The sequence below is a fragment of the Protopterus annectens genome, chromosome 8.part0 (assembly GCF_019279795.1).
Source record: "Protopterus annectens isolate FY-2018-M chromosome 8.part0, PAN1.0, whole genome shotgun sequence".
Lineage (NCBI taxonomy): Eukaryota > Metazoa > Chordata > Ceratodontiformes > Protopteridae > Protopterus > Protopterus annectens.
Genome location: NC_056741.1, coordinates 294,982,573 through 295,010,304, shown reverse-complemented (window position 1 = coordinate 295,010,304; position 27,732 = coordinate 294,982,573). Strand labels below are relative to the sequence as shown.

Genomic DNA, 27,732 nt, shown 5'->3' with positions numbered 1-27,732 from the left:
TAGTGCTGTTAGCACTTACTATTATTTTCATTTACTAGTAGTGCTGTTAGCATTTACTATTATTTTCATTTACTAGTAGTGCTGTTAGCACTTACTATTATTTTCATTTACTAGTAGTGCTGTTAGCAGTTACTATTATTTTCATTTACTACTAGTGCTGTTAGCATTTACTATTATTTTCATTTACTAGTAGTGCTGTTAGCATTTACTATTATTTTCATTTACTAGTAGTGCTGTTAGCACTTACTATTATTTTCATTTACTAGTAGTGCTGTTAGCACTTACTATTATTTTCATTTACTAGTAGTGCTGTTAGCACTTACTATTATTTTCATTTACCAGTAGTGCTACTTATTATATGTAATTACTAGTAGCTGTTGCATGTATAAGTAGTGCTAGCACCAAAAGTTAGTGGAAAACAAGGAGTTAAAGACCTGAAATGCTAGCAATAAAGATTGGAAGATCACATATTACTACTAGGCTAACTGCCCTTATGGCTATTTTAAGCATAACCAATTACCCCATCTAAGAATCAACCCCTGCACCTTGTGTAGGCAAGGTAAACACCTTAACCAATATGCCAAACTCATGAAATTATAAGGAACACAAACCAAGACTCCGCATAGAATGCTAGGTTGGAGAAATACAATTAACCCACTACCACCAAAAAATAAAACCAAAGATTTAATTTAACACTTTAATATATGAGCGCTTTCATTCTACCAGAAGTAAAACTTCCTCAGATACATCCATCACCAGAAAAACTCATGTTTAAATAAGAATTAAAAATCATGTGATCAATCAATTAACAACAAGAACCTCCCTCCCACCGTTCAAACTTTTAAAATCACAGTATGAAGTAAATATAAGATATATATGTACACAATTAACTAGAAAAATATGGACATAATCATAAAAACATATATCTCACAGCATTTTATTAAATCCATAAATGTAGTATAAATAATGTTTATGAAGTCGATTTTCAACAGGGTAGCCCTTTTACCTACTACCTACTAAGAGATTTTAATAAAGGGGCTATAGATATACTATTATTAATGATCTTCTAGTTAATTGATTGATCACATGATTTTTAATTCTTATTTAAACGTGAGTTTTTCTGGTGATGGATATATCTGAGGAAGTTTTACTTTTGGTAGAATTAAAGCTCTCATATATTAATGTGGGTGTGTAGTACTTCACCTGCCTAGCATTCAATATGCCAACCTCCCAAGTCTGAGTTTTAAAAAACACCCCATGAAAGTTACCATTCTATGCCAAGTATGTTAACATTTGCAAAAAAAGTGAAAACTTATTCAGAGATTTGAAGGAGTTTTGAAGCTCCTTTTGAAATGTATTTTCAAGTGGCGCCTTAGAATGAGATCATCATAACTGTTTAGGAATGTGAGGTATAATCATATACCAGTATTGCTGTATATCGACTCATGCTCATACATTTATTTTCTTTCATTTCATTAATTAGTAAAACCAACTGAATGAAAGGTAATATTTCAAGAAAGATCTGAAAAGCATGGAAACTTCCATACATTCAGTGTGTAAAACAGTGTCAATATTGCTATTTAAACTGCATTCAAATATATTAATATTGACACCATGTATCTAGATTAAAATGGCGCTCTTATACAGTAGATTTCAGTTGCAGTGATAGTCGCATTGTATGCAGAGTATAATATTTTTCTTGTATGGATCATATGCAATATCGATTACATAAATATGGTTTTGGCTGAATACAATTATAATGAAAGGCTGACATATACTTTTGTCATGTTGCAAAGGTATTCCTTGACACAATTTATCTGATTTAAGGTGGTAGTGCATTCCAGTGGTGAGGCATATGTCTACTTACGTATTCCAGAATGAAATGTACTTGTGGGCTGGTTAAGTAACCCTTTTCATACATTACCTGATCCATAATGCACAGAGTTAATTGTTTCAGTCAGAGTTTATAGTCATTTAGAAGAAAACTCAACTATGGCAATAGAACAAAAGGGCAATAAAAGAAAGTCATATGGAACAAAGGATCATTTCATGTTAAATAAAGTCATAGTGGAGAACTGTAAAAAGGGGAAGAATTTAAGTATGGCATGGCTTGACTACAAAAAAGCATTTGATAGTATCCCACATTCTTTGAACAAAAGAGTGCTTAAAAATGTACAAGATACACCCTACACTGATCGATTTACATCACAGTGACAATGAAACAGTGGCAGAGCACTTTGCAATTAAGCCATGATAAAGGACAAATTATTATTCAAGGGATAAAAATGCAAAGGGGGATATTCCAGGGTGAATCTGTCACTACTGCTATTCTGCCTTGCCCTTAAGCCATTATGCTGTCTACTTAATAGCTTAGCCATGGCTATAATATAAAGACTTTTCATCTTCTCATTGTTGATGATTTAAAACTGCGTAGCTCATCAGATGAGGAACTGAAAGCACAACTGCAAGTTGTCAAAACTTTTTCAGATGATATAAGAATGTCATTTGGTCTTGATAAATGTGCCAAAGCAACTTTTAAAGCAGAAACCTGCAGCATCAAAAAAACATCAGTTTGGGACAAGAATGTGATGTAAAAGAACTTGTGCAAGAGGGAGTGTATTAATATTTGAGAACTGATGAAGGATCAGCAATAAAACATTAATCCTGAAAACAGCGTTGCCATCTAGGAACAAAATCCAAGCTATAAACCAATTTGCTCTTCCTGTCCTAGCTTATAGTTTTGGAGCGATTGACTGGCCCCAAAACATGTTAGGTAGATTAGATAAGAAAACAAGAAGGATGCCTCATGCTCACCAAATTATTTATAAGAATTAGTGCATACCAAGATTATAGTTTGCCTGTTCCGAAGGAGGTATGAGCCTCCTTGAAATTGATTACATGTATAGATTTGCAATCGTGGGACTCCACACATATCTGCTGACCAATGACCCACAAATGTAATGAACGTTTTGAAGCATGAGGAGAATAGATCTAAGATGGCTTCCCTGCTTAGGCTAGAAGAAGCATATCGACGTCAAGCAGGAATGGAAATCAAACCACAAGTAGATAAAAATTAGGCAGCAACTGAATGTGTCAAAAAACAAAAGAAGAATATAAGGTGAAGGACCAAATGAGAAGGCAGGAAATGTGGAAAATGCATAAATATAGTTGTAAGTATAGAAAACTTCTGGAAGAAAGTCATGTTGATCAGGAACAAACGTAGGAATGGTTAAAGAGAGGCAAATTCAAACCAAGAGATAAAAGGTTAATATTGGTGGCACAAGACAGTGGGCTACATACACATTGGTTTACAAAGTCCATTGAACATGTGGGAGAAACAGACAAATGCAAGTTTTGTAAAACAGAATTGGAAACAGCTGCATACCTTGTTGCTGATTGTGACATACTAATGGCAGAAGGACTGTATACTGAAAGGCATAATAATGTGGAAAGACTGTTACACTGGATATTGTGCAAACATTAAGCTATTGAAGTGACTGAACAACACCGGAAACGTGCCACAAAGCATCATAGAAAATCATGAAGTCTACATTACATGGGATCACCCATTACCAACAGTTCAAAAGATGGATGCTAGAAAACCGGATATAGTGATCCATGAAAAGAAGACAAAAGTAGTACTGATCAGTGAAACTGTCACACCCAGTGACTACAGTGTCCTGCGTACAGAGAGACACAAAGTCATAAAATATCAGGATTTGCAGGCAGAAAAGAGAGCAATGTGGAAGAAAGATACTCAGATAGTTTCAATAGTAGTAGGAGCAATGGGTCTTATACAAAAGAATCTGCAGTCATATTTAGATATGTTACCAATACATTTATTTATTTATTTGCAGTTGGTTTACCAGGATATTCCATTGGGTGAAGAAGAACCCATTTTCAATGGAGCCCTGGGGAGAAAAGCTCCAAAAACGAACAAAATTACAAACAAAATTAAAATAAAAGCTTTTGTTACAGAAAGTACAAAAGTACTAGTAAAAACATTGAATTTAAACATACAATTTCTGAAACAAAAATGACACACAAAGTTTGGGTTACATTAAGTACAGAATAAAAACATTGCATTTTAAGAAATAATTTCTGAGATAAAAAGTCAGCATTGCAAATCTAGATTAGTTATATACACAGGAATTGGTTCCTGCTAAGCCATCTATGAAATAGGAGAAGTCAGAGGTGAAGAGAGGAGAAGAGGTTATGTGGGGTGGGAGCAGGAGCATTCCCAGTGAGATATAAGGTGTGAGTGAAGTGAGTTTTTAAAGGAAGAGAGGTTTCTGGTGGTTCGGATGGATGGTAGTAGGGAGTTCCATTGACATGCAAGGGTGAAGGATAGGAGATTTTTCGAAACAATAAACTAACGTCTCCAACAGTGTAAATATCCCTCTGCCCGCCAAAAATACACCAATAAATAATCCAATAGCTGCGGCTAGGAGATAACCAAGGCGTCTAAATAGTTTGTGCATAAAGTGTTCGCATAAACATGTAGAACTCCGTTTGTCTAAAAGAAAAAATCTGTTTATTGAGTAACAATTCGGTAAGCGTTTTCACTATGGCTTCATCAGACTGTTAACATTCAAAATCCATCTAATCACATTTATATAGATCACATGCTTGATTGAAACGCATCTAATTATGATGTTAAAGGGATATAAATCAAATCTGTTTCTACCATCAAAGGAAAACTTATTAATGCTTAGCATGCAAAGTAAAGCCTTTCCATTTTTCCATTAGAAACATACACATGACATATAACAAAGCAAGCACATTGCAGTCCCTCATATATAGCACAAACACTACAAAAAATGTACTTGTGATGAAATCCATTAAAAACATCAAATTACAAAACCAACGAAGTGAGCGTTACCATTTCAAACCACATCCTATTCTATCAAATGGTATATAATATGGCAACGTATATAAATTTTCTAAAATTATCTATACTGATAGACGAAGGAATGAATTAGAAACAAATCAATGAACGCTCATAATTGTCCATCTACAACCATACCAGAGTATGCGAAGCATCAATTTCTATACAGTTCAGAGACGCATATACGTAGTTTGTATCTTACTAAATGTTGGCGCCCACTAGTTCATAAAACTATACGGATTCTATTGTTAATAACTAACCTTGATTGTTCATCCGATAGTTATTAAAATTGATGTCCAATTACATCTATTAAACATATTTGATGTTGACGCCTCCTTGGACATATAAATATATACAGTTTCTACTATAGATGATAAATTATGATAGTTCGTACAATAAATATTTGTAATGAACTTAAAATCTCTAGCTAACATCCAATTACTTCTTTTAAATATTAGCTTGCATCTACTTAAACAATGTATTTAGAAAATGTAAACAAAACTCATGCTGTTAAAACTGCACATTTCATCAAGCGTCCATTTAATATAGCATAGCTAAAAACACTATCTCAAATTAATAGTATAGTAGATAAGAACATTAACAGACAATAGTGCACGTAACTTGATATATGCTCATCGAAATCTGCACAATCTGTACATCAAAACAGTTTCATGATAAATCAGCATAGAGTCTGTTTAACGGAACTCTCATTTGTAAGCTAAATCAAGTGCGTAAAATGGGCACATTGCTCACCAATGCCCTTATGATATGTAAAAGACTAATTAAAAAAATATATAAAGGAATATATAAAAAATATATGTACACATTCACAGAGCGATAATATACATCTTATAGTTTTCAAATTGATAACTGCATCAATATACACTAATCATTAAATATCTGGTTCCAATATACTGTCTATCATATAGATGGGCTTTATATTAAAAATGTCGAAACGAACCATATTAAATATAATACTATGTATTTATCACATTAAAGTCTCGCCTTATATCCAGGCATGACTATTACATAGTCATTATTATAATTCATAATGTATATAGGAATTTTTTATCTATATATAATTAAATAAAATTCGGAATACTTAAATTAAAAGATATTTAAAGTAAAAGTCACATTAACATCTATTAAGTTATACTATCAGAACCATCGCTTACCGAATAAAGGACACAAATTCATCCATGTCCTATATACAACATATCACAGTCAAAGTTATATGGAGTATATACAGTACACATAAACTTGATGTTACTTATAGCGCCTTGCCCTAAGTACTGGTTTAATGGAGGCTCTTTCATTAAGGCCTCTGCCTTTATCTGCCCTAAATCTTATCATCCAATTAACTTCTCTTCTCTCAGTCCCTAAATCTTATCATTCGCAATGCCACTGAGAGAAGAGAAGTTAATGTTCATGTCAGCCAGTATTATAGTTTCATTGCTATTATTCCGTACGAATTGCAGAGTCATTACTGAGCACACTGCAGGTGTTGCGAAGAACACTTCTGGCTGACATAAAAAAATTGAAACAATAATAATTTCATGAAATTTAATCGCACTTTGACTTAGGAATAGGGTCCATTCTTGTCATGCTATTAGAACCCCAAAAGACGTGGAGGAAATAAAAAAGACAGAGTTACAGTAATCAGAAAGACTTAATTGTTGGATTATGTAACTAAGCATGATTTTAAATTAACAAATCTTGTAGAGATTTCAAAAGGTGCACCAGAAAATGTTTACAACTATGTCACCATCAGTATGACTGGCTACACCTATGGACATTTGAGTAGCCATTCTGTGTGCAACTGGAGAGGCAGCTAATCATTAAATCTGAGGCTTTATGATGCATTCCAAGAGTGCAGAGCTAAATTCTGCAGCCTGCATATTTGATCATATCAAATTTCCTGTATGCATATTTTGCTGCAGAGCTTTTAGTACCTCAAAATGTACAGGAATATAATGATGCATATCGAGGATACAAGTATTTAAGGATATTCCTGAGCTGGATGAGCAGTCAAGACTTTCTATTGCAGTTGTCTTTAATCTGCATTGGATAGTATTTTTAACTCCTTCATTGAATTATCTGTTATGACATAGGTAATCATTCATTTGTATAAAGAAAACAACCCATGTTAATATGTTCACGGTTACAAACATTATGCATCACATGTAGTCTTTTATACAGTTATCATCAATCCAACATTATATAAATTGATCAATTCTTGCCTTTCCTTAAGCCTCACTTCTCCAAATTAGTATTCTGCATGGTTTTTCTCCTACGCTTTTCTAAAGATCCCACTTCCACTTATTTTCTCTCTGTTACAATATTCACTACTTCAAATACAGTTGACTTAGACTTTCATTTCCATTTTCTAGTAATTGCATTTTTTGGCAGCCACCAGAACAAAACTTGGGTTAAACCCTCCAAATGGAGGGCTTCCTCCAAAGCAAAAACTCTTTTATTTGGGGTTTTATTTATTTTGTGATTTTACTGTCCTTTGTTTTGTTTTTCAATGATTTCAGTATTATGAATTTGGTATGGTTAGATGCAGGAATGTAGGAAAACAAAAACTGCAGACTGTAGTCCCACACCAGGAATGTGGTAAAGCAACATGTGGTCAAAAATGGGATGGTACAGATAAGACAACAAACTGATGAGGTCAAGTGTTATCTCATTATCTGCTGTAAGAAACATCAGTCAGAGTGGGAGATATTTTTCCAAAGCACAACTTCTAGAGTCACCCAGTTTCAAGCAGTGTGTTTCAGAAAATAATACTGTCTAAATTTGCTATACAGCTGGAAAAGAAAATTTATTAAGTTTTGTAAATCCCTAGGTATTTTCATTTTGTTTTCTTTACTGTTTGTTGACCAGATGTGTGGGTTGGTCTAGTGATCCTTTTCAGCCATGACCTGTGCTATACCCCTGAATTTCATCATATAGTTTAGTAGTAGGTGCGGGTATATGGGTGCTTAAGACCACATATACTGTTATGGCTGAATTGTTTATATTTTTTTATCTTGTGGTCACAGTTGAGTATGTTTGACAGAAAAAAATGTTTCCTCTTTGTTTTTTACTTAACAGTTAGCAATCTCTGCTAATGTAAACAATATCCTAATTCAAGGACAGTACAACACACACCTGACTGTATTTTCTTCTTTAGAGTTTTCATAAGGTACAATATTCCATCAATATTCCATCCCGAGTGTCTTCACTTGGCTCAAGAATATTTACGCTTAAAAAGTGTATCATGAAACCTTCCTGTCTGTAACAGGATTTCAAACTATTGGAAGACAAAGTTGTTATTTGGTTTGCCTTTGTAATATGACTACTATTCTGCAGTTTGACTTTAGGATAGCATATTTCCTTCTGCCAGGGATACATTCAGTGTCTAATTTGATGGATGGCAGAGTATAAAGAATGATATTATCTTAATACCCAGAAGAAAGGAGACCCTGGTACAGCTTCAGAAAAAAAAATGTCTTTGGGTAATGTCAGTCTATTCAGCTGCTAACCTGCATCATATCTCCAAGTTCTTGTTAAGATAACCAGTAAAACAGTCAAGTAACTAATGTCTCACATACTACGACTGACACTTTTGATTTCTTTTAGACAGGCTTCAAAAGGAAATAAGGTTTGGTGAAGGGACCTACCCAAGACAGTTAAGATATCCTTATAGCCTCACATCAAAAATAAAGGACACAATTGCTGAAATAACAGGTTTTACATTGCATGCATTTTTCTGGTGGAAATGAAGACTGAAACTCACATGGCTGTCATTATGCAGTAATTTTAATTTCACAGAAAACCACAAATTTTACAAGGAACAGATGAAAAACATGAAGCAAAAACTTGGACATTCTGCAAAAATCTGTACAGTTGAGAGGTATGATTATGTGTGTGTGTGTGTGTGTGTGTGTGTGTGTGTGTGTGTGTGTGTGTGTGTGTGTGTGTGTGTGTGTGTGTGTGTGTGTGCCTGTGTGTGTGTTTGATTGTGTGCATGGGGTTTATGTTTCTTTAATTATGCAACAAATCATTTAAAAGCCACTAATAAGAATATCTAGTGGAAAGGATATGGGAGTATTACATTTCTGTAGCCATCTGCAGTTCTGAATCTCATTTCCATCATTTGCAATTCTGAATCTCATTTTGGACACCTGCAAAAGCATTCTGAGCAAGACAACTTAACATGTAAAAAAAAAACTAAGGCATTATTGCTTAATCGATTAGGGGATTCATTAAACAAGATCCTGAATTTTCACAGCTGAACATAATCAATGACTCATGATTTAATTTTGCTCATTTGTTCACTGATCATCTGGAGATTTATATTTGCAGTAAAAAGGGGCACATGGTACAAACACATAATTTGTAGGTGGACTATTGTTTTCAAATAAAGTTTAAAAACATACAACTAAAAATGGAATGTTTTGGAAATATGAATACATGTGTATAAAACAGTTTTAGTAAATTTGATTATTTTTTATGTTTCAGATCCCTTCTAGAAGCAGAAAGTATTCGCCTGCAGCCATTTATGGAATATTCTCCTGCAAGTGTCATCAGAGGTATGATTTGTCATTTTGTGGATACATGCACTTAACAACCATTTATCATCGCAAAGCAACTTATAGTGCTCATTCTCATGCCTTTATAAAATGCTTACTTTTCTGTGATATACTGACTTAGTCGTTCTAATACATATTTGTGAATCTCAAAAAACAGATACTGTGGTTGTAGTTACACATCTTGCCAAATATTTTGGGCTAAAGTCCCATACCAGGAATGTGAGAACGAAAAAACTGTAGGATGTAGTCCCACATCAGAAATGTAGGGAACCAAAAACTATGAGTTGTTGTACCACACCTAGAATACGGAAAACCAAAACCTGTAAACTGTAGGCTCACAAATGGAATATGGGAAAACAAAAACTGTGTGTTGTAGTACCTCACCTATAATATGGGAGACCAAAACCTGTGAGCTGTAGTCTCACAACTGGATTGTGGGAAACAAAAACTGTGGTTAGTAGTTCCGCACCTGGAATATGGGAAACCAAAAACTGTGTGCTAAAGTCCCATATCAGGAATGTGGGAAGCTAAAAATGTTAGTCTATCATCCCATACCAGGAATGTGGGAAAACAAAAAATGTGGACTGTAGTTTGTCAGCAGGAACATGAATACATTTTGATGGCTGACATGAGGTCATTGAAGTACTGTTAGGCTGTTCCAGTGTTTTTTTTTTTTTTTGTGTAAGCCTAAGCAGTGACATTTCAGTGGCACAGAGAACACTAGACCTTGCTTAGCATTTTTGTAGTTGCCGGAATGATAAATCAGCAGCATAGTTTTACACAAGGTGCAGTGTTGTCCATGATGGGCATGAAAAATGATTTCTCACTGTTGCTCATTAATAAATCCAGTAAATCTACTATGACGTGACAACAGGTGCACAACATAGAAAAAAGGTTTTCAGCAATGTTAGTACATTGTAATTAGGACATTAATAAAATACTTTAACTTATTTGATTTGTCTGTTCAGCATCACGGTCTATTCTCCACTAATGCCATTACGATTAGCAATAAAAAGTCACTTAATGTCTGATAATGCAAATCCAATGCTGTCTCTAAAAATGTAGATGCATGAACTGCATCCATTTCCAAGCCGCTCCGTCAACAGCATGAATTGCTGCAGAACTGTGGACCAAAAACAGAGACACAAGCTCAACTCACTTTTCTTTTCCATATTCTGTTGTCACTTACCTCCGTCATTGAGGGAAAAAGTGTACAGTTGTTATATTATTTTTATTTTACTTTCCACCGGCGCAAGCATTTTTTGCCTGCACTGGTGTTTCAAAAATGACATAGATTAAATATGTAGAAATTGATGTCTACTTTGCATGTGGAGAATTTAGACTTTAGAAAATAAAAGATCTATTGTGCCCTTTGTGTAAAAAAGCAAAAAAAAACATACATTTAGGAGTCCATATTACAATCCGTCCTATAAGAGGTTTAATGAACACAATTAATGTAGAAAATTGTGCTGTTTTTCAGGGTTACCAGCTGTAAAGAAAAAATGTGACCAGTGATGGGAATGTGTAGCACAGAGGAGAAAAGCTGAATATTGCCTATTTATTTGTACATCTATTAACTGTTTAAATGATGTGCTGATATGGTCAAGATAAAGTAATTGTTACATTTGTAAAGTATTTACTATGTGGTTATGAAGAACACTAGAAAACGTTTGCTGAAATCAGAACCTGTAAAGTTCTTGGACTGTAGGACTCAGAGAGATTGTCTCTACCTGCACTAGTTGGCCACCATGGGTTACTCAATTAGTGTGACAGAGAGAATCTCCTATTTAGAGACACAGTGAAACTCCACATCTCATCATCATATTTCTGACTCAAATACTGCACTGTCACATCTGACAGAGCTAGTGTTGTCCTTACTAGCCCATGCATTTTGGTAGAATAGGCACCAGCTACAGACACACACACACACACACACACACACACACACACACACACACACACACACACACACACACACACACACACACACACATATCCATTCAGAAGCATTCATGCCCATATACATGTGTGCTTACATGGCCATACACAGACACACATGGGCACACACACACACACACACACACACACACACACACACACACACACACACACACACACCACCACAACCACCTACAGCTCCTTTATATGTATATGTACTGAGACATACAGAGTTGCCATCCCACTCTCTGGCAACAGTGTGACACAGCTTCATACAAAGGTCAGGAAAAACCAGACAGAGGATAATGCAGTTCTGGTAGTCCCAGTAAATTAGGAGAAGACTTGGGTACAGCTAATAGTCACTTGTGGGGTCCCAAAACAAATTGCACAATTTGTCAGTTTGTCCGTCCTCTAATATGTCACTGTTCCAATCTCTGCTCTGACATTTCAAAAGACTGGCATTCACATTTTCCTCCTAAAGAAAAAAAAATACTCAGCAGATAGAGTTCGCCTGGAGCCATGGTCTTTTGTGACAGAGAGTTCATCCTAATTAGTGTTATTCACTCCCCATTATGTGAAATTAGCATGTGACTTTATCAGCAAGGCTGTTCTCTGCACTATAACCATGCAATGGGAAAACCATAATGTGAAGCAGTCTCTGACCCTGAAAGCCTTACTATGATGTGGATATGTTCCGTATTAAGGCTTCTAAATTGTGGGAAGCCTTTATGAATCCCAAGGCAGATCCAATAAGTGTTCTCTGTAATAGCTGACATTTCTAGTTATAAGATCACATTCGGGTGTTTTATGTACTGTCACCTAAATCCTAAAAGTTATTTGCTGAACATGTATTTGAGATCTTGTCTGTTGTATGTCAGACAATTTTGAGTTGTTTTCTCAAAATTTAGATCAACTTTTTCTGTGGACTCTACAATAATTTAATGATAGTACACAAAGAGGAAGCAGCTATTAGGAAAATAGTCTGTGGAATTGCAGGGTGAGGTAAAATTTCTTGAATTTCTCTACAATGAAAAAGATGGAAAGGATTTTCTGTCATTGAGATAAAACTCAAAATTGGTTATAAAATTTTAACAGAATAACTTGATGCATAGAGATGGGAATGAATGCGGATCCATGTTATCCATGTGCAGCTGGACTGCTGCAGTGTGGTGTTTGCATAGTGGATCCCATTTTAAAAAACAAGCTGTTCTTTAAAAAATGAAAAAAGTGGTATTTATGCCTTGACACTAAGTTTGCAGAGCAAGGAAGAATGTAGCAGTGAGACGCTAAACTGAGGAAAAAATTGGTGGTTATCTTTTAAAGGTCACATTTCTCCCACAAACCAAAAAATTAAAGAAAACTGTGCTGTTTGTAACTTTTGACTTTGATTTGTTACTAATACTGAAAGAAGAGATCTGGGTGTGTTTCACAGAGGAATGAAAACAAGTTGTAGAATGACAGAAAATGCTAGTGAGACTCGTTTTTAAAGACCCACATACTTCATGGTATAATAAATTATTACTTTTTAAAATATTTTGCCTTGCTTTGAGTTCCTTTTCTCACCTCATAAAATACAGCATGAGAAACCAGAGAATACCATGGAGACTACAACAGGTATTGTCATACATGAAGTTTTTAGGTGTATGTCTTAGTGAAGAAATAGGATTGTGTTGAAATTCATGGAGCGCAATGGTTATACTCCAAAACTGGGAAAAACACAACCTTCTTATGCACCTCTTTTATTTCTGTTTGATGCCAGAAACAAGTGCATTACTCTACATTTAGCTTACCAGCCTCCTTTAGACTGGGAAAACAACAGCAGCATCCATCTCCTACATGAATACCCCAGCATTCCATTACCCTTCACTACTGCCCCTTCTTCTTATAGTATTGCTCTGGTGCTTGAACATTGAATAAACGGTTGTTTATATCCATACTGATCGAGTGGTGCTCTGTTTTTGATTACTGGTTTGCGATAGCACCATTTATCCACTTTTTCTGTGATTCTTATAGTATTTAACATACATAAACTTCTGAACCCCAGATCATTTTCCTTCACCATCCTTTGGAACAACTTGTCCAAGTATGCACATATTGCTTGCATTCCATTTACCAAAATGCATGGCTTTGTATCTTTCCCATTAATAACAAAGAGGTACTTGCTCATATAGATTATACATCACGGCAAGTACGTCTGGCAGCTAGTCCCTTTTTTAAGGATCTTTATTAATTAAAATACATGACATGGATACACATATATTACCAGAAAAGAAAACAAACCATAATAACATTTTTCATTTTCACGAAGTATATGTATATGTATATGTATTCTTTTTAACAATTATCATTCGCTTCTGCATTACACAAATTGCTCATTTCCTGCTTTCCTTTATACCTCACTTCTCTTGGCATTATTCTGCATGTAATATTCCCACAAATTGCATCTACTTCTAAGCTATTTACTCCTTCCTTTTGTACAAATACAGCCTCCAATTAATTTATCTTCTTTGCAGTATTCAGTATTTCACTTACATTTGGATTAAGTTTTTATTTCCATTTTCTAGTAGCTGCTTCTTTGGTATCTTGATACTTGACCACTGGACCTATTAGACTAAAATCAACACATAATCAGATCATCATGCTCTCTGATGAGTGTACAGCATCTGACTTGAATATGTTAATGGGATTTTGGTAGTTAATATAGAATATTAAGGCTATGGAACTGTTAATGAGTTAGTTCCTGTGGTACAGATGAACCTTCCCATTACCTGTATTTGCCTACTGTGTGACCTTGAGCAAGTCACTTAACCAGACAGTTCTTTGTGGCTGATGGGAATTTGGGCTAAGCTCCTTAATGGTCTCCTGGACTGCATGTCTAATAACAATAGATGAACATTCCTCACCTAATTACAAATGTAGGCCTGTGTCACTACATTGTCTCCTGGCTTTCTCCAGATAGTCTTTTTTTAACTGTCAAACATTGCTTTCAATTGTTCCTTGATATTTTTATGCCTTGCACATAACCTTGTTGATGCCCTGTGTGATACACATCCAAAGTTCTTGATTTAACCTAAATGCATTGCATTTACAGGGCCATCCTGTCTAACTCAGTGGTGAACCAGTAAAAGATTTGGATTGGTGCTGGTTTGTCAATACCTTTGCTAAATGAAGTCATAGATTTTCCAATGAGAAAGAGAACCAGAATTTGATAATACTGCATAGAAGTTTTTTCCATAATCTTTTTTAAGATGGAAGTGAGACAAACATACATTTAATCTCCCAAGCCCTTTCTAAATTCACATTTGAATAAAGGAATTATTGTTGCTGTCTTCAAATCGAGTTACTAAGGAATGATTCTGTACTTCTTACTCAGGATCATTAAATGCTCCTTTCATCTGTTTTAATACCTTAGGAGACAGGTTGTCTAGTATATCAACACCACCCCCGACATGCTGCATATTCTTTACTTCCTGCATTCTCATCTGTCCATTTATTCATATTCATAACTGCCTCTACTGGACTACCATTGTTTGTCTTTGTAGGAAAATTCTGTTGAACTAATTGTTAACATCAGACCTTTATTATTTAATGCTTTACAGCACAATCAGACTAACAAACAAACAAAAAATGCTGTGGTTGTGCCTTACAAGAACCAATTTGAATGTGTATCCAGCAGAAATGTATAGCTTCATAAATAAGTAATTGGCTAGCTGATTTCAAGCCTAGCCAGTTTCCCTTTTTGTACTTGAATTAACTTAAACCATTTAGTTATAGACTGGCCTTACCACTCCCATGGTCAATAATTATACATTACCCCTAATAAGAACATTTGGGATCTAACCATAGATGATTTGAGGGGACCCATGCATGGGATAAAGCATCCAGGAGCTGCCTCTGTCCATTAGAAGTACAGGGGGAAGTCCTGGGGTACATTTCCTGTTTCTCATCCATAGATCCAAGTTGTGCCTGAATATGTACAGGGCTGAACTTTATTTTATGTGAATGGGGAGACAGTTCAGGAACAATGGTATCATGTGCAAGATGTATCTGTCCCTCCAAACTATTCTGTTGATGATGATTCTTAGACTGAGTATTTCTAATGCCATTTGACTTGCTGATGTGCTGTAAACCCATCAGTATTGGGTCAGATGATGCCTTGTATGTCAGACACAGATCACCTCTTAGCAGTCTGAAGGATACCGAGTATATAGACAAGGTTTTGAGTCGGTCTATGTAAGACATGTTCTTTAGGCCAACAACAACAACAACCCTTTTATGAAAGTATCTCTATGGGTGATCCAGCTGTTGCATGTTTCTGGACTAGTACATGCCAAAGGGGGTATTATATTCAATGACTGGCCTAATGAAGTTTAAGTAAAGGAGGACAATAACATCCCTGGATCTAGACAGAATCCCTTTGTTTAAAAGCTGTTATAAACATATTTATTTATATAAACATTATATATATATATATATATATATATATATATATATATATATATATTGTACATTTGTATATAAACATGTATATTTGTTTTATTACAAATAAAATAAATCACAAGAGTTAAGTGCCTCCATTGTAGTCTGTTAAGACCTTTATCTGGAGACACTGACTCCATTTTGGTTTAAATAAACAGTGTAATCACTTGATAAATGACATTACATAGATTCATAGATTAGTACTAGGCTAATTGCCCTTGCAAGCCATTTTAAGCCTAGCCAATTATCCCTTGGGAGACTTGAACCCTGCACCTTGTGTTTTTAAGGTCGAAGCCCGGGTTAACAACGACCGCCACCAGTACTGTTAGCCAACAGGGTGCTGGCGGAAATTGGGCTACTGTTGGCCGAAGAAGAAGAGGAGGGGGAAGGCATGCCCGAAGGCAGGAAGAGAGGAGGAAGGTTAGGAGTGTAATACTGAGGGTAGGAACTTTGAATGTTGGCAGTATGACTGGTATAGGGAGAGAGCTAGCTGATATGATGGAGAGAAGGAAGGTTGATATATTGTGCATGCAAGAAACCAGATGGAAGGGAAGTAAGGCCAAGTGTATAGGAGGCGGGTTCAAATTGTTCTACAATGGTGTGGATGGCAGAAGAAATGGGGTAGGAGTTATCCTAACGGAACAGTATGCCAAGAGTGTTTTGGAGGTGAAGAGAGTGTCTGATAGAGTGATGTTTATGAAGCCTGAAATTGATGGTGCAATGATGAATGTTGTTAGTGCATATGCTCCACAAGTTGGGTGTGCGATGGATGAGAAAGAAAAATTTTGGAGTGAGTTGGATGAAGTGGTGGTGAGTGTACCCAAGGGTGAGAGACTAGTGATTGGAGCGGACTTCAATGGGCATGTGGTGAAGTGAACAGAGGGGATGAGGAAATGATGGGTAGGTATGGTGTTAAGGAGAGGAATGCAGAAGGTCAGATGATTGTGGATTTTGCAAAAAGGATGGACATGGCTGTGGTGAATACGTATTTTAAGAAGAGGGAGGAGCACAGGGTGACATACAAGAGTGGATGAAGATGCACACAGATGGATTATATCCTATGTAGGAGGGCCAGTCTGAAGGAGATTGGAGACTGTAAAGTGGTGACTGGGGAAAGTGTAGTTAAGCAGCATAGAATGGTGGTCTGCAGCATGATGTTGGTGATTAAGAAGCGGAGGAGGAGTGTGAAAGCAGTGCCAAGGATTAAATGGTGGAAGTTAAAAAAGGGTGATTGTGAGGTGGAGTTTAGGGAAGAGTTAAGACAGACACTGGGAGGCAATGAAGAGTTACCGAATAGCTGGGTAACTACAGCAGAGCTAGTAAGGGAGACTGCTAGGAAGGTGCTTGGTGTGACGTCTGGACAGAGGAAGGAGGACAAGGAGACATGGTGGTGGAATGAGGAAGTACAGGAGAGTATAAAGAGAAAGAGGCTGGTGAAGAAGAAGTGGGATTGTCAAAGAGATGAAGAAAGTAGACATGAGTATAAGGAGATGAGGCGCATGGCAAAGAGAGAGGTGGTGAAGGCTAAGGATAGGGCATATAGAGAGTTGTATGAGAGATTGGACACTAAAGAGGGAGAAAAGGACCTGTACCATTTGGCTAGACAGAGAGACAGAGCTGGGAAAGATGTGCAGCAGGTAAGGATGATAAAGGACAGTGAGGGGAAACATACTCACAAGTGAGGAGAGTGTGTTGAGTAGATGGAAAGAGTACTTTGAAGGGCTGATGAATGAAGAGAATGAGAGAGAGAGAAGGTTGGATGATGTGGGGATAGTGAATCAGGAAGTGAAGCAGATTAGCAAGGAGGAAGAAAGGACAGCTATGAAGAGGATGAAGAATGGAAAGGCTGTTGGCCCAGATGACATAACAGTGGAAGCATGGAGGTGCTTAGGAGAAATGGCAGTGAAAGTTTTAACCAGATTGTTTAATGAAATTTTGGAAAGTCAGAGGATGCCTGAGGAGTGGAGAAAAAGTGTTTTGGTACCTATCTTTAAGAATAAGGGTGATGTGCAGAGCTGCAGTAACTACATTGGGATAAAATTGATCAGTCACAGCTTGTAGTTATGGAAAGCATAGTGGAAGCTAGGTTAAGAAGGGAGGTGATGATTAGTGATCAGCAGTATGGTTTCATGCCAGGAAAGAGCACTACAGATGCAATATTTGCTCTGAGAGTGTTGTTGGAGAATTACAGAGAAGGTCAGAAGGAGTTGCATTGTGTCTTTGTGGACTTAGAGAAAGCATATGACAGGGTGCCTAGAGAGGAGTTGTGGTATTGTATGAGGAAGTCGGGAGTGGCAGAGAAGTATGTAAGAGTGGTACAGGATATGTAGAAGGGTAGTGTGACATTGGTGAGGACTGCGGTGGGAGTGACAGATACGTTTAAGGTGGAGGTGGGATTACATCAAGGATCAGCTCTGAGCCCTTTCTTATTTGCAGTGGTGATGGACAGGTTGATAGATGAGATTAGACAGGAGGCCCCATGGACTATGATGTTTGCAGATGACATTGTGATATGTAGTGAGAGTAGGGACCAGGTTGAGGAGACCCTGGAGAGGTGGCAATATGCTTTAGAGAGGAGAGGAATGAAGGTCAGCAGGGCTAAAACAGAATATATGTATGTAAATGAGAGGGAGGGTAGAGGAATGGTGAGGATGCAGGGAGTAGAGTTGGTAAAGGTGGATGAGTTTAAGTACTTGGGATCAACAGTTCAGAGTAATGGTGAGTGTGGAAGAGAGGTGAAGAAGAGAGTACAGGCAGGGAGGAATGGGTGGAGAAGAGTGTCAGGAATGATGTGTGACAGACGGGTACCAATAAGAGTGAAAGGGAAGGTCTACAAGAGGGTAGTGAGACCAGCTATGTTATATGGGTTGGAGACAGTAGCATTGTCGAAAAGGCAGGAGTCAGAGCTGGATGTGGCAGAGTTAAAGATGTTAAGATTTGCACTGGGTGTGACTAGGATGGACAGGATTAGGAATCTGTATATTAGAGGGTCAGCTCAGGTTGGACAGTTTGGAGACAAAGCAAGAGAGGCGAGATTGCTTTGGTTTGGACATGTGCTGAGGAGGGATGCTGGGTATATTGGGAAAAGGATGCAAAGGCTGGAGCTGCCAGGTAAGAGGAAAAGAGGAAGGCCTAAGATGAGGTTTATGGATGTGGTGAGAGAGGACATACAGGCGATTGGTGTGAAAGAGCATGATGCAGACGACAGGAAGAAATGGAAACAGATGATCTGCTGTGGCGACCCCTAACGGGAACAGCTGAAAGAACACAATGATGATGATGAGTAAAAAACAAAACAAAATAAAAATTCATAAGTAGTCAATTGTTGACAATAAATTACAAGTTTAGTGCCTTTAATTGTAAGACACGTTAACTGAAATATATTCATTTAATCATGGGGTCTGAGAGGCATTTAATAACAACTGCCAATGCAATTCAGAGTATTTCAGGCTTTTCTCCCAACTTTCTCAGCAATTTGCACCTTTTGCAAAATTAAAAAGAACTTTTTAAACTTAATATACACCTTTGAATGTTTACTTAGGGTGTTTTTTGTCCCACATTTTTATTGCATAGGTGTGTTCATAAATCCTAGTCTATAATGCTCACTCAGTCTTTTCCACGTATAACTCAGGGCATGTAAGATAAGATGGAAGGTAAACTACCCCTCTTGTCGTACTGTTGTATCTGCCCATCATTGATTTCTTGTATATCTTTGTTTACTACGTTCTTTATGTAACAATGTAATTTTTCTTGCACTTTGCTCCTTGAGCCTCAACCAAAAAAGGGTGCCCAGTCAAACTATCCTGGTAAACAAATGTAATAAATAAGTCAGTAAGTAAGTAAATAAATAAATAATGGATATAGCAGACTTGGAGATTTCTGCGTAGTCCATTCCTAGTAAAACGTGAATCATAAAAAAATTGCATTAGATAGAGAGGATAGGGAAGATACTACAGGGAAACATAGATGGGAAACATTGTCATGCCTCTCAACCTCTTAGAGCAAGAAATCTGGACAAAGCCATAAGTAATGGAGGGGAAAAAGGCCCAGAAATAGGGACAATTTTTAAGTATTGTTCTTATAAACTTAGAAAGTTAATAGAATAACAGAATTTGCATTTGCATTGATTTTCTTAAGGGTATGAAGTCAGAAACTATAGTGTCTGTCGTTGTTTTCTGGCATCAATTCTCAATGATATGCCAAAGATTTGCCAGAAAAAAACACAATTTTATGAGGAACAGCCAAAAAAATATGTAGCAAAAATCTGGACATTCTGTAAAAATCTGGACAGTTGACAGGTATGAACAATGTCTGATATGATTTAAAGCGAGTTAAAACTCATCCACTCCAATGGAGCTCAGGAAGTTTGTACTGTAACTACCGGTGGGCGGAGCCTAAGCCGTTTGGCAGAATCAAATTATGCCCTCACATTTCAAACAAATGTTTATATCTCTGGAACCATAGGGGTTATGGAAGAAGTATAAATGAGAAACTCTTCAGCACAAGTTTTTTATAGTGGTAGTGTTCGTTAGGTTCTAGGTCTTAAACTGAATTTTATAAGTCACAGTAAACACAACTATTGCATTAGTAATACATTGTAAACAACTTACAATATCTCAGCAACCACTCAGGTTACATGCATACTGTCAGCAGCATTTTATTTATCTAGCTGAGAGCTTTCATAAGGGGGTTAAGGAGTTCTGCCTGTGTTACTTGGTTGTTGAAATGTTTAGAAAAATGTGAAAATAATATCTATATAAATTGATATCATAAAAACAACAGTCAATATCTATTTACCTGCACTAGACAGAGATCAAATGTTAATACAGTTGAATTTTCCATTGTGTCAGCTTTAAGAAGAAATCTTTTTAAACCTTGTACATAGCATGGTTTTGGACTTATTGATGCAAATATGAACAAGCAATATTTGACACTTAGAGGCATCAGTAGGAGGTAACTGCAGATAGAACTGGAGGCGTTACTTGGATATAATGAGTTAAGACATCTAATGAAGTGGCACAGGTTGTAACTACTTGTAGTATTTTCTGTTACAGGCCAATTTTCTTCAACTATTTATTTATTTAAAAAAGTAAAATAATAAATGATTTGTTAATGACAAAGCAATTGTAGTCCAACAGAAATGTATTTAATTTTATTCTCTGTTTTGCAGATACTAAACTGGACATAAAAAGTAACAAGCCACCTTCGCTGCCCAACAACATAACTGATGTTCGAAGGAAATTTGGTTCAACAGAAAGCAGGATAAACTTGACCAGCATGCACAGAGGAGTGAGTGCTACACCACAACTGCCAAAGTCACAGCCTGAACTTTTGAAAACAACTCTGGTAAATAAATTTCAGGGAACAACATCACTCAGTAAAAATCTACATAAGGAACCTACAGCAAGACTGGAACCAGCAATGCAGAGAGGTGGAATCTCAGTGACCCAGAGAAGTACATCCAAAAGAGATAGTTCAACAGTAAACTCTGTTAAAACTCTCATTACAACTGCAGAGAAAGAAACAATTTCTGAATCATATTCCCATGACTCATCAAAGCCCTTAGGTTACCAGCCTATGACCTATGAGACAAAATTCCCCAAACCATCAGACAAACCAGATCATGTAGATGAACGAAGATACACTAACTCAGAAGAAAAGTTAACTACCAGAGTGGAGGTGAAGACTGAGAAGAAAGACAATGATCTAAATTATTTAGTAAAAACAGACAAAGAAAGTTACACTGTAAGTCCTGCTGAAATCCAAATAAATCAGATAGTGCAAGACACATATTACAGTGACAAGCAGCACACCAAAGCAGAGGTGGAGACCGAGAAGAAAGATGATGACCTAGCTTATTTAGTGAAAACAAACAAAGAAAGTGACAGGTTAATTGCTGCTGAAACTCAGCTTTTACCTCAGACTGAACAAGACACACATGACAGTGAACAGTTAATCACAGAAGCTCTTGACAAAGCTTTTGAAACTCTAAAAGGAGCAGGTGAAGATACACCCATGTCTAGTGCAATTACAATTACAACTGAAAATGTCACAATTAAACAGAATGAGTCAGTTAATGAAGATTTCTCTTACCACATGGAGGATAATAAGAATGAAGTTGTTCCCCAAAGTTTTGAAACTTTAAGCAAAACAATGCCTTATGATAACTGGGAAAACAGAGATGTTGAAATTACAGCAGAGTTATTAGAAAATGATAAAGAAACTGAAATAGATAATCATGGTCGTGATGATCAATATGGCACTCATATAATGTCTATAGAATCAGACATACCTGAGCCTAGTTTGTCTATACCTGTATATACACAGAAGACAGAAGATGCAATACTTGACATGACTTCTCAAATTGAATCAGAACAACGCAAAACTATGCAGGTCACAAGTGAGTCATTCATTACAGTAAGTCAGGAAGTAAGATTCACAACATCTAGTGACTGCAAAGACATAGACGACGATGCAACAAGTGCACATGTGTATGAAAAGGACTCACAGGCTTTCAGTTCAAATGCAGACTGGCACATCAGCATTGAGCCACATAAACATCTGGAAACAGTGGAAAAAGATCCAGACAGTTTCAAAAGAAATCATGTCAGTTCAGATGAAACAATAGAAGATACAGATGAAATGGTCACTCCACAACATGTGATCAAATCTTTCAGTACTAAGTTATTAGACGGAGGAGTAATTCAGGAAGTAGAAAGTATCCCAGAACAAAGCAAAGATTCTAATGATTTTTTTAGGTCTGATGAAAAGGCATTGGAAGACATGGAGAAGCCTGCTGATGCAGTAGTGACAAATGGAAAAGAGTATGATGAAGATTCAATGAATATCAATTCAGCTGAGGTCTCTGATGCAAACAGGCCAGCAGATGATGTAGAAAGTGTTGTGCTTCATAAGCAAAAAGTGGAAGAAATATTTTCAAGTGATGAAAGTGTGAAGAGTGAAATCATAGTAAGTGAAAAGGATGATTTGCAGTATGGTGATGACTCAATAGATACAACATTGATAAAAGAGGAATGGCCAACAGAAAGAAAGCCAGAGGACAGTCATAAAGAAGACAACATCTCAGAGATTCGTCATGAAGAAGACATTAATCAAGCACAACTACTTGATATGATAGAACCAAGTGAAGGAACTCACGCTCCATTCTCTAGCTGTGATGCAGAAGTTAAGGAACCTGTGCGTACAACTAGTGCAGAGGAATATTTTACAGTACAGCATATTGCACAATTAAGTAAGTCAGTGGAGGTGGACAGTGTAACACAACCAAACAAAGATATTTCTGAAGGAGAGGTAAACATGACTTTCAATTTAACTGAAACAGAACTGTTCGATGGCAGAGAACAAACTGAAGACATAACAGCTGAGGAAGGCAGCAGAGTTAAGGATTTTGTTTTGGATGATATGTCTCAGCAGGAAGACCGTATAGATAATGGTAATGTTGTTTCCTACCATGAGGATGAATCTAGATTTGAAACTCAGTTTACAGTATCATTAAATGATGAAGATATAGAAGTAAAGGAGCAAGAAAAATATGAGTCTCGACTGGAATCAAGTGATGAGTCTGTCCCTGTTACTGACATTCATATTGCAGCACCACCACAACTAAAAGAAGAAACTGAAGAAACAGTACAAGAAGACTTGAAAAGCAACACAGAAATGTTATCTGCAGTGGCCAACAGCGATGAAAACACTGAAAAGGCAAATGTGGAAGAATGCCTTTATTTAAATAAAGAACATATAGTAATGGCAGAAGAAAAAAAAGACAAAGAAGAAACAGAAGAAATGGAGCAACCCAGAGAAAGTGGTGAAACAATTGAAGACGTGCAAGAAGAAAGTGAAAAAATAGCCCAAACTGAAGAACTTGAGGAGTCAAACATTGATGAAGTCAAAGAGGAAAATAAAGAGATAACTTCAACCGGAGAACATGAAGAGCAACTGTCTGAAGAAGAAAAAGAAGAAGAAGATGATGAAGACAGTGAAAAAGAATGTCTGGAAATCTATAAATCACAATCTCCTGCAGCAGAAGATAAAGAAACAGAGGAAAAAGAGGAAATAAATAACACAAAGGTTCCTTCAGTATCTTCACCTGATGAAGAAGAGAAAAAGGAAGAAAGTGAAGGAGAAGAAGAAGAAGACATGGAAATATATCAAGCAAAATTGCCCTCAGCGGAAGTTAAAGAAACAAGGGAAGATGAAGAAAAAGAAAGTTTGGAAATAAGAAAAACAGAAATTTTTGCAGCAGGAGGAGAAAAGGCAAATAAAGAAGATGAAGAGGTCGAAGATGAATGTTGGGATGTAAAGAGAGCACAAATGGTTGCATCAGAACACAAAGAAGCAGAGTATGAAGAAGAAGCTCTGGAAGTTAATACAGAAATGGCTGTAGTCAATGAAGTCAATGAAACAGAGTATGAAAAAGAAGAACATCTTGAAATATATACAGAAAAAACTCAAGAAGCAGAAGGCAGTGACACAGAGGATGAAGCAGAAAAAGAGGAACAAAGTCTGGCACTAAACAAAGAAAAAAGTCTTGCACAAGGATGGAAGGAAGCAGAGGATGACAGAGAAGAAGATCTGGAAATAAATAAAGAAATTTTTCAGGAAGCAGATGGTGAAAAAACAGAGTCTGAGGAAGAAAATGAAGAAGAGGTTATGGAAATAAATAAAGAGGAAGTTCATTCATCAGTAGGCAAAGAAAAAGAAGAGGATGAAGAAGGTTACTTGGAAACTGGAATAGAGAAAGAAGCAATACAAGATCAATCTGATGAAGAGGACACTCATGACAAAGAAAATACAGACATGAAGGAAATAGTATCAGAGCAAAATTTAGCAGTCAGTTGTTCCTTGGATAATGATAAAGAAAATGACAATGTTGAGACTAAATCAGTAGATGGAGATATAACAGCAAAAGCTGTACCTGTAAGAGATGAGGAAACTATACTATTAACCAAAGATGAAACAGAAAATGTGCTAATTTCAACAGAAGAAAATAGGGAAGAAGCGTCTTGGATTACTGAAGAAATGAATCGTGCAGTGAGCAATGTATTTGAAGAAACAATATCACTCACCAAGAAAGAAGAACAGTTTGGTGGCTTTCCATCTTCAGGAGAATCTATTAAATCTGATGAGGAGAAAGTGTTCTTATCTACTACTTCACAGGAAGAACCATGTATCCTAGATGATGGAAAGCAGGGAAAAGAAGAAGAGCTTTCAGAAAACAATTATGTAGAACACCTTACAATGTCAGAATCTAAGGAGTGCACACAAGAATTTAATATTGGTGAAGATGTTGCAGAGATGATGGTTCAAGTTCCTCCACTAGACAGCTTACAGGATAATTATTTGGCATCATTGAAAGTAAACAAACATGAAGAAATGTCTGCAGATTTAGATATTGACTCTGTTCCTTCTGATGATGACTTCATTCCAATATCTGAAACGAAGCATGAAGACAGTGAAGCAAACATCTTGGTTCAAGACTTTGCTGATGATGCCAATACATGTTTAAAATCGACAGGAAATTTGTTAAATGAAAATTCTGAAGTGTCTGCTAAAGAATATGACGATGAAGACATTATTAGAACTGAAGCCAAAGTTTCACAAGAAGACTCAATTATACTAAATGAAGACACTTTAGACATCAGACATCTGGATGCCAAACATGAAGTCCAGACAATTTCCATAGATAATGACTCTGAATCTACAGAGGATGATGAGTCACCCAATGCTTCAAAAGCATATCAAGCACCCAAGCATAATGATGAGGAAGGGTGTGAAGTTATAACTACTAGTGATGAAGAAAACCAAAGTCATGAAGAGGAAGGTACTCCAGATTATATTGAAGGACATACTGCAGAATACAGAACAGAAGGCAATGTATTAACTTACACTTTGCAAGAAACAGAATTAAAAACTGATGAGGTTCTGCAACTAGGTTCAGTAGCACAAACTGTTTCAGATGCAGGTGAAGAAACCTACCCTGAAGATAATCTGCTTGAAAATTTGCCCCCAAGGTCAGATAGTGATAAATGCAGAGAAGACATTATAGACGGTAAGCATTCCTTAGATGTCCATGGTTTAACAGAAAGAAATGTTTCAAAAGAATCAAATTTGATTCAACAGGTTGAAGGAGTTATAGTACATGGGAAAGAAATTACCACTGGGATTCAACAATTTGAAGAACACAATGTTGATGGTTTCACAAAGGAGGTTTCAGAGTCTGGTGTAACCATAAATGGAGTACACCTAGATGAGGATATGGACGAACAAGACTTCATCAATGGAATAAAAGAGGAAACAGTTCAGGAAAAAGAATTGCCACCAATGTCTAAACTAAGAAGCAGTGAAGAGGCACAGGATATCATGCTTCATGAGCACGGGAAAGGTGCATTTCAATCGGATTTTGTGGCAAAGGTTCTTCATGAAGGACCTACTGATAACTTAAACCAACAAGATATAATGAGTGAAGTTCCCACCCAGATATGTTTAAATGCTTCAGATGATAATGAGCCCAGTTTTGTAGAAAAGAACCACTCTGCAGACCAATGGGCTCAGGAAGATACATTGAATCTTGAAGATTTCACATTGTCAGGGAAGGACAAGAAAGAATCAAGTGAAAATGTTGCCATAATATAGAAGATTTAATTTTCTATATAAAGACAATAGTGCTTTGTTTATTTTCTTAAACATTTTAGTTCTTGATGAAGAAGACAAATGTGAATAATGGTGCACCATATATGGGAAACCAAGGGACAAAGTAAACTGAGGAAACAGGAAGGAATGGCAAGGCTTTTTTTACAGTTATAAAACTGCTTGTGACAACATTACTGACAACATCTAGGGCAAAAAAATATTTACACACAACATAATGACAATCCGCAGAGACATTTCTTAAGTGTGCACAGTTGTATTTATTTACCTAGAAGCAAGAATTCCACAGAGCTTTGTTAGAAGAGAGTTGAGCAGTAATTAATAGAAAACTACCAGTAACAAGGGCTATCATTACTTCCTTCCAAATATACAGACTGTGATATTTTTATTTATATTTTTTAAATATATTGCACTACAGCATTTCATTGTATGACATATAATTCAAAACACAGAATTATTTGGGGGTATTCATGTGACACTGAACATTCTCCCCCAAATGTGAGATCATCAATGGTGTTTTTTGAAAGCATGTTTTATTATAAACTTTAACATTTGATTGAACTTCTGGGTTCTTGGATTACTTTTTAATTTTATATTTATGGATAAAAAAGCCAAGGAAACACAGTTTATGTCAGTGAAAATCATTTTCTGTATCTAGCAGAGAGAGTAATATGCTACAGTTCTCATTTTACCTGTCTTTTCTAATATAGAGTAACATAGTGACTTGGCTTGGTGTGAATTGTAATTTAATTTATTATGAACGGATATTCAGTTTTTGAACGAGTAAATCCTTATTTTAAATATTTGATTGGGTATCTATATACATATTTCCAAAAAATTGGAAATTAGTCTCATTCATTTTTATTATTGGCACACCTGTTGAAACAAATAAAGGTCTCTTTTTAGTTTTTCTGGACGATTCGAAGAGATATCCCTAAGCCTTAGCAGTTCACATCATCTCACTGTGTAACTATATATATATATATATATATATATATATATATATATATATATATATATATATATATATATATATATATATATATATATATCTATATATATATATTATATATATATATATATATATACATACATATATATATATATATATATATATATATATATACACACACACACACACACACATGTGTGTGTCTATATACTAAGATAGAAGCTGACATT

The 27,732-nt window shown here is 36.2% G+C and overlaps 1 protein-coding gene across 1 annotated transcript in view; it reads left to right on the top strand.

Moving 5' to 3' along the window:
• Positions 1–27,111, top strand: part of NES (nestin) — an 80,009-nt gene extending 52,898 nt beyond the window's left edge. Inside the window, exons 3-4 of the mRNA XM_044079791.1 lie at positions 9,395–9,465; positions 21,053–27,111. Of these exons, the coding sequence (XP_043935726.1) occupies positions 9,395–9,465; positions 21,053–26,535 (5,554 nt within the window). The 3' untranslated portion in view covers positions 26,536–27,111. The remainder of the gene's footprint in view (positions 1–9,394; positions 9,466–21,052) is intronic.
• Positions 27,112–27,732: the final 621 nt, after the last annotated feature.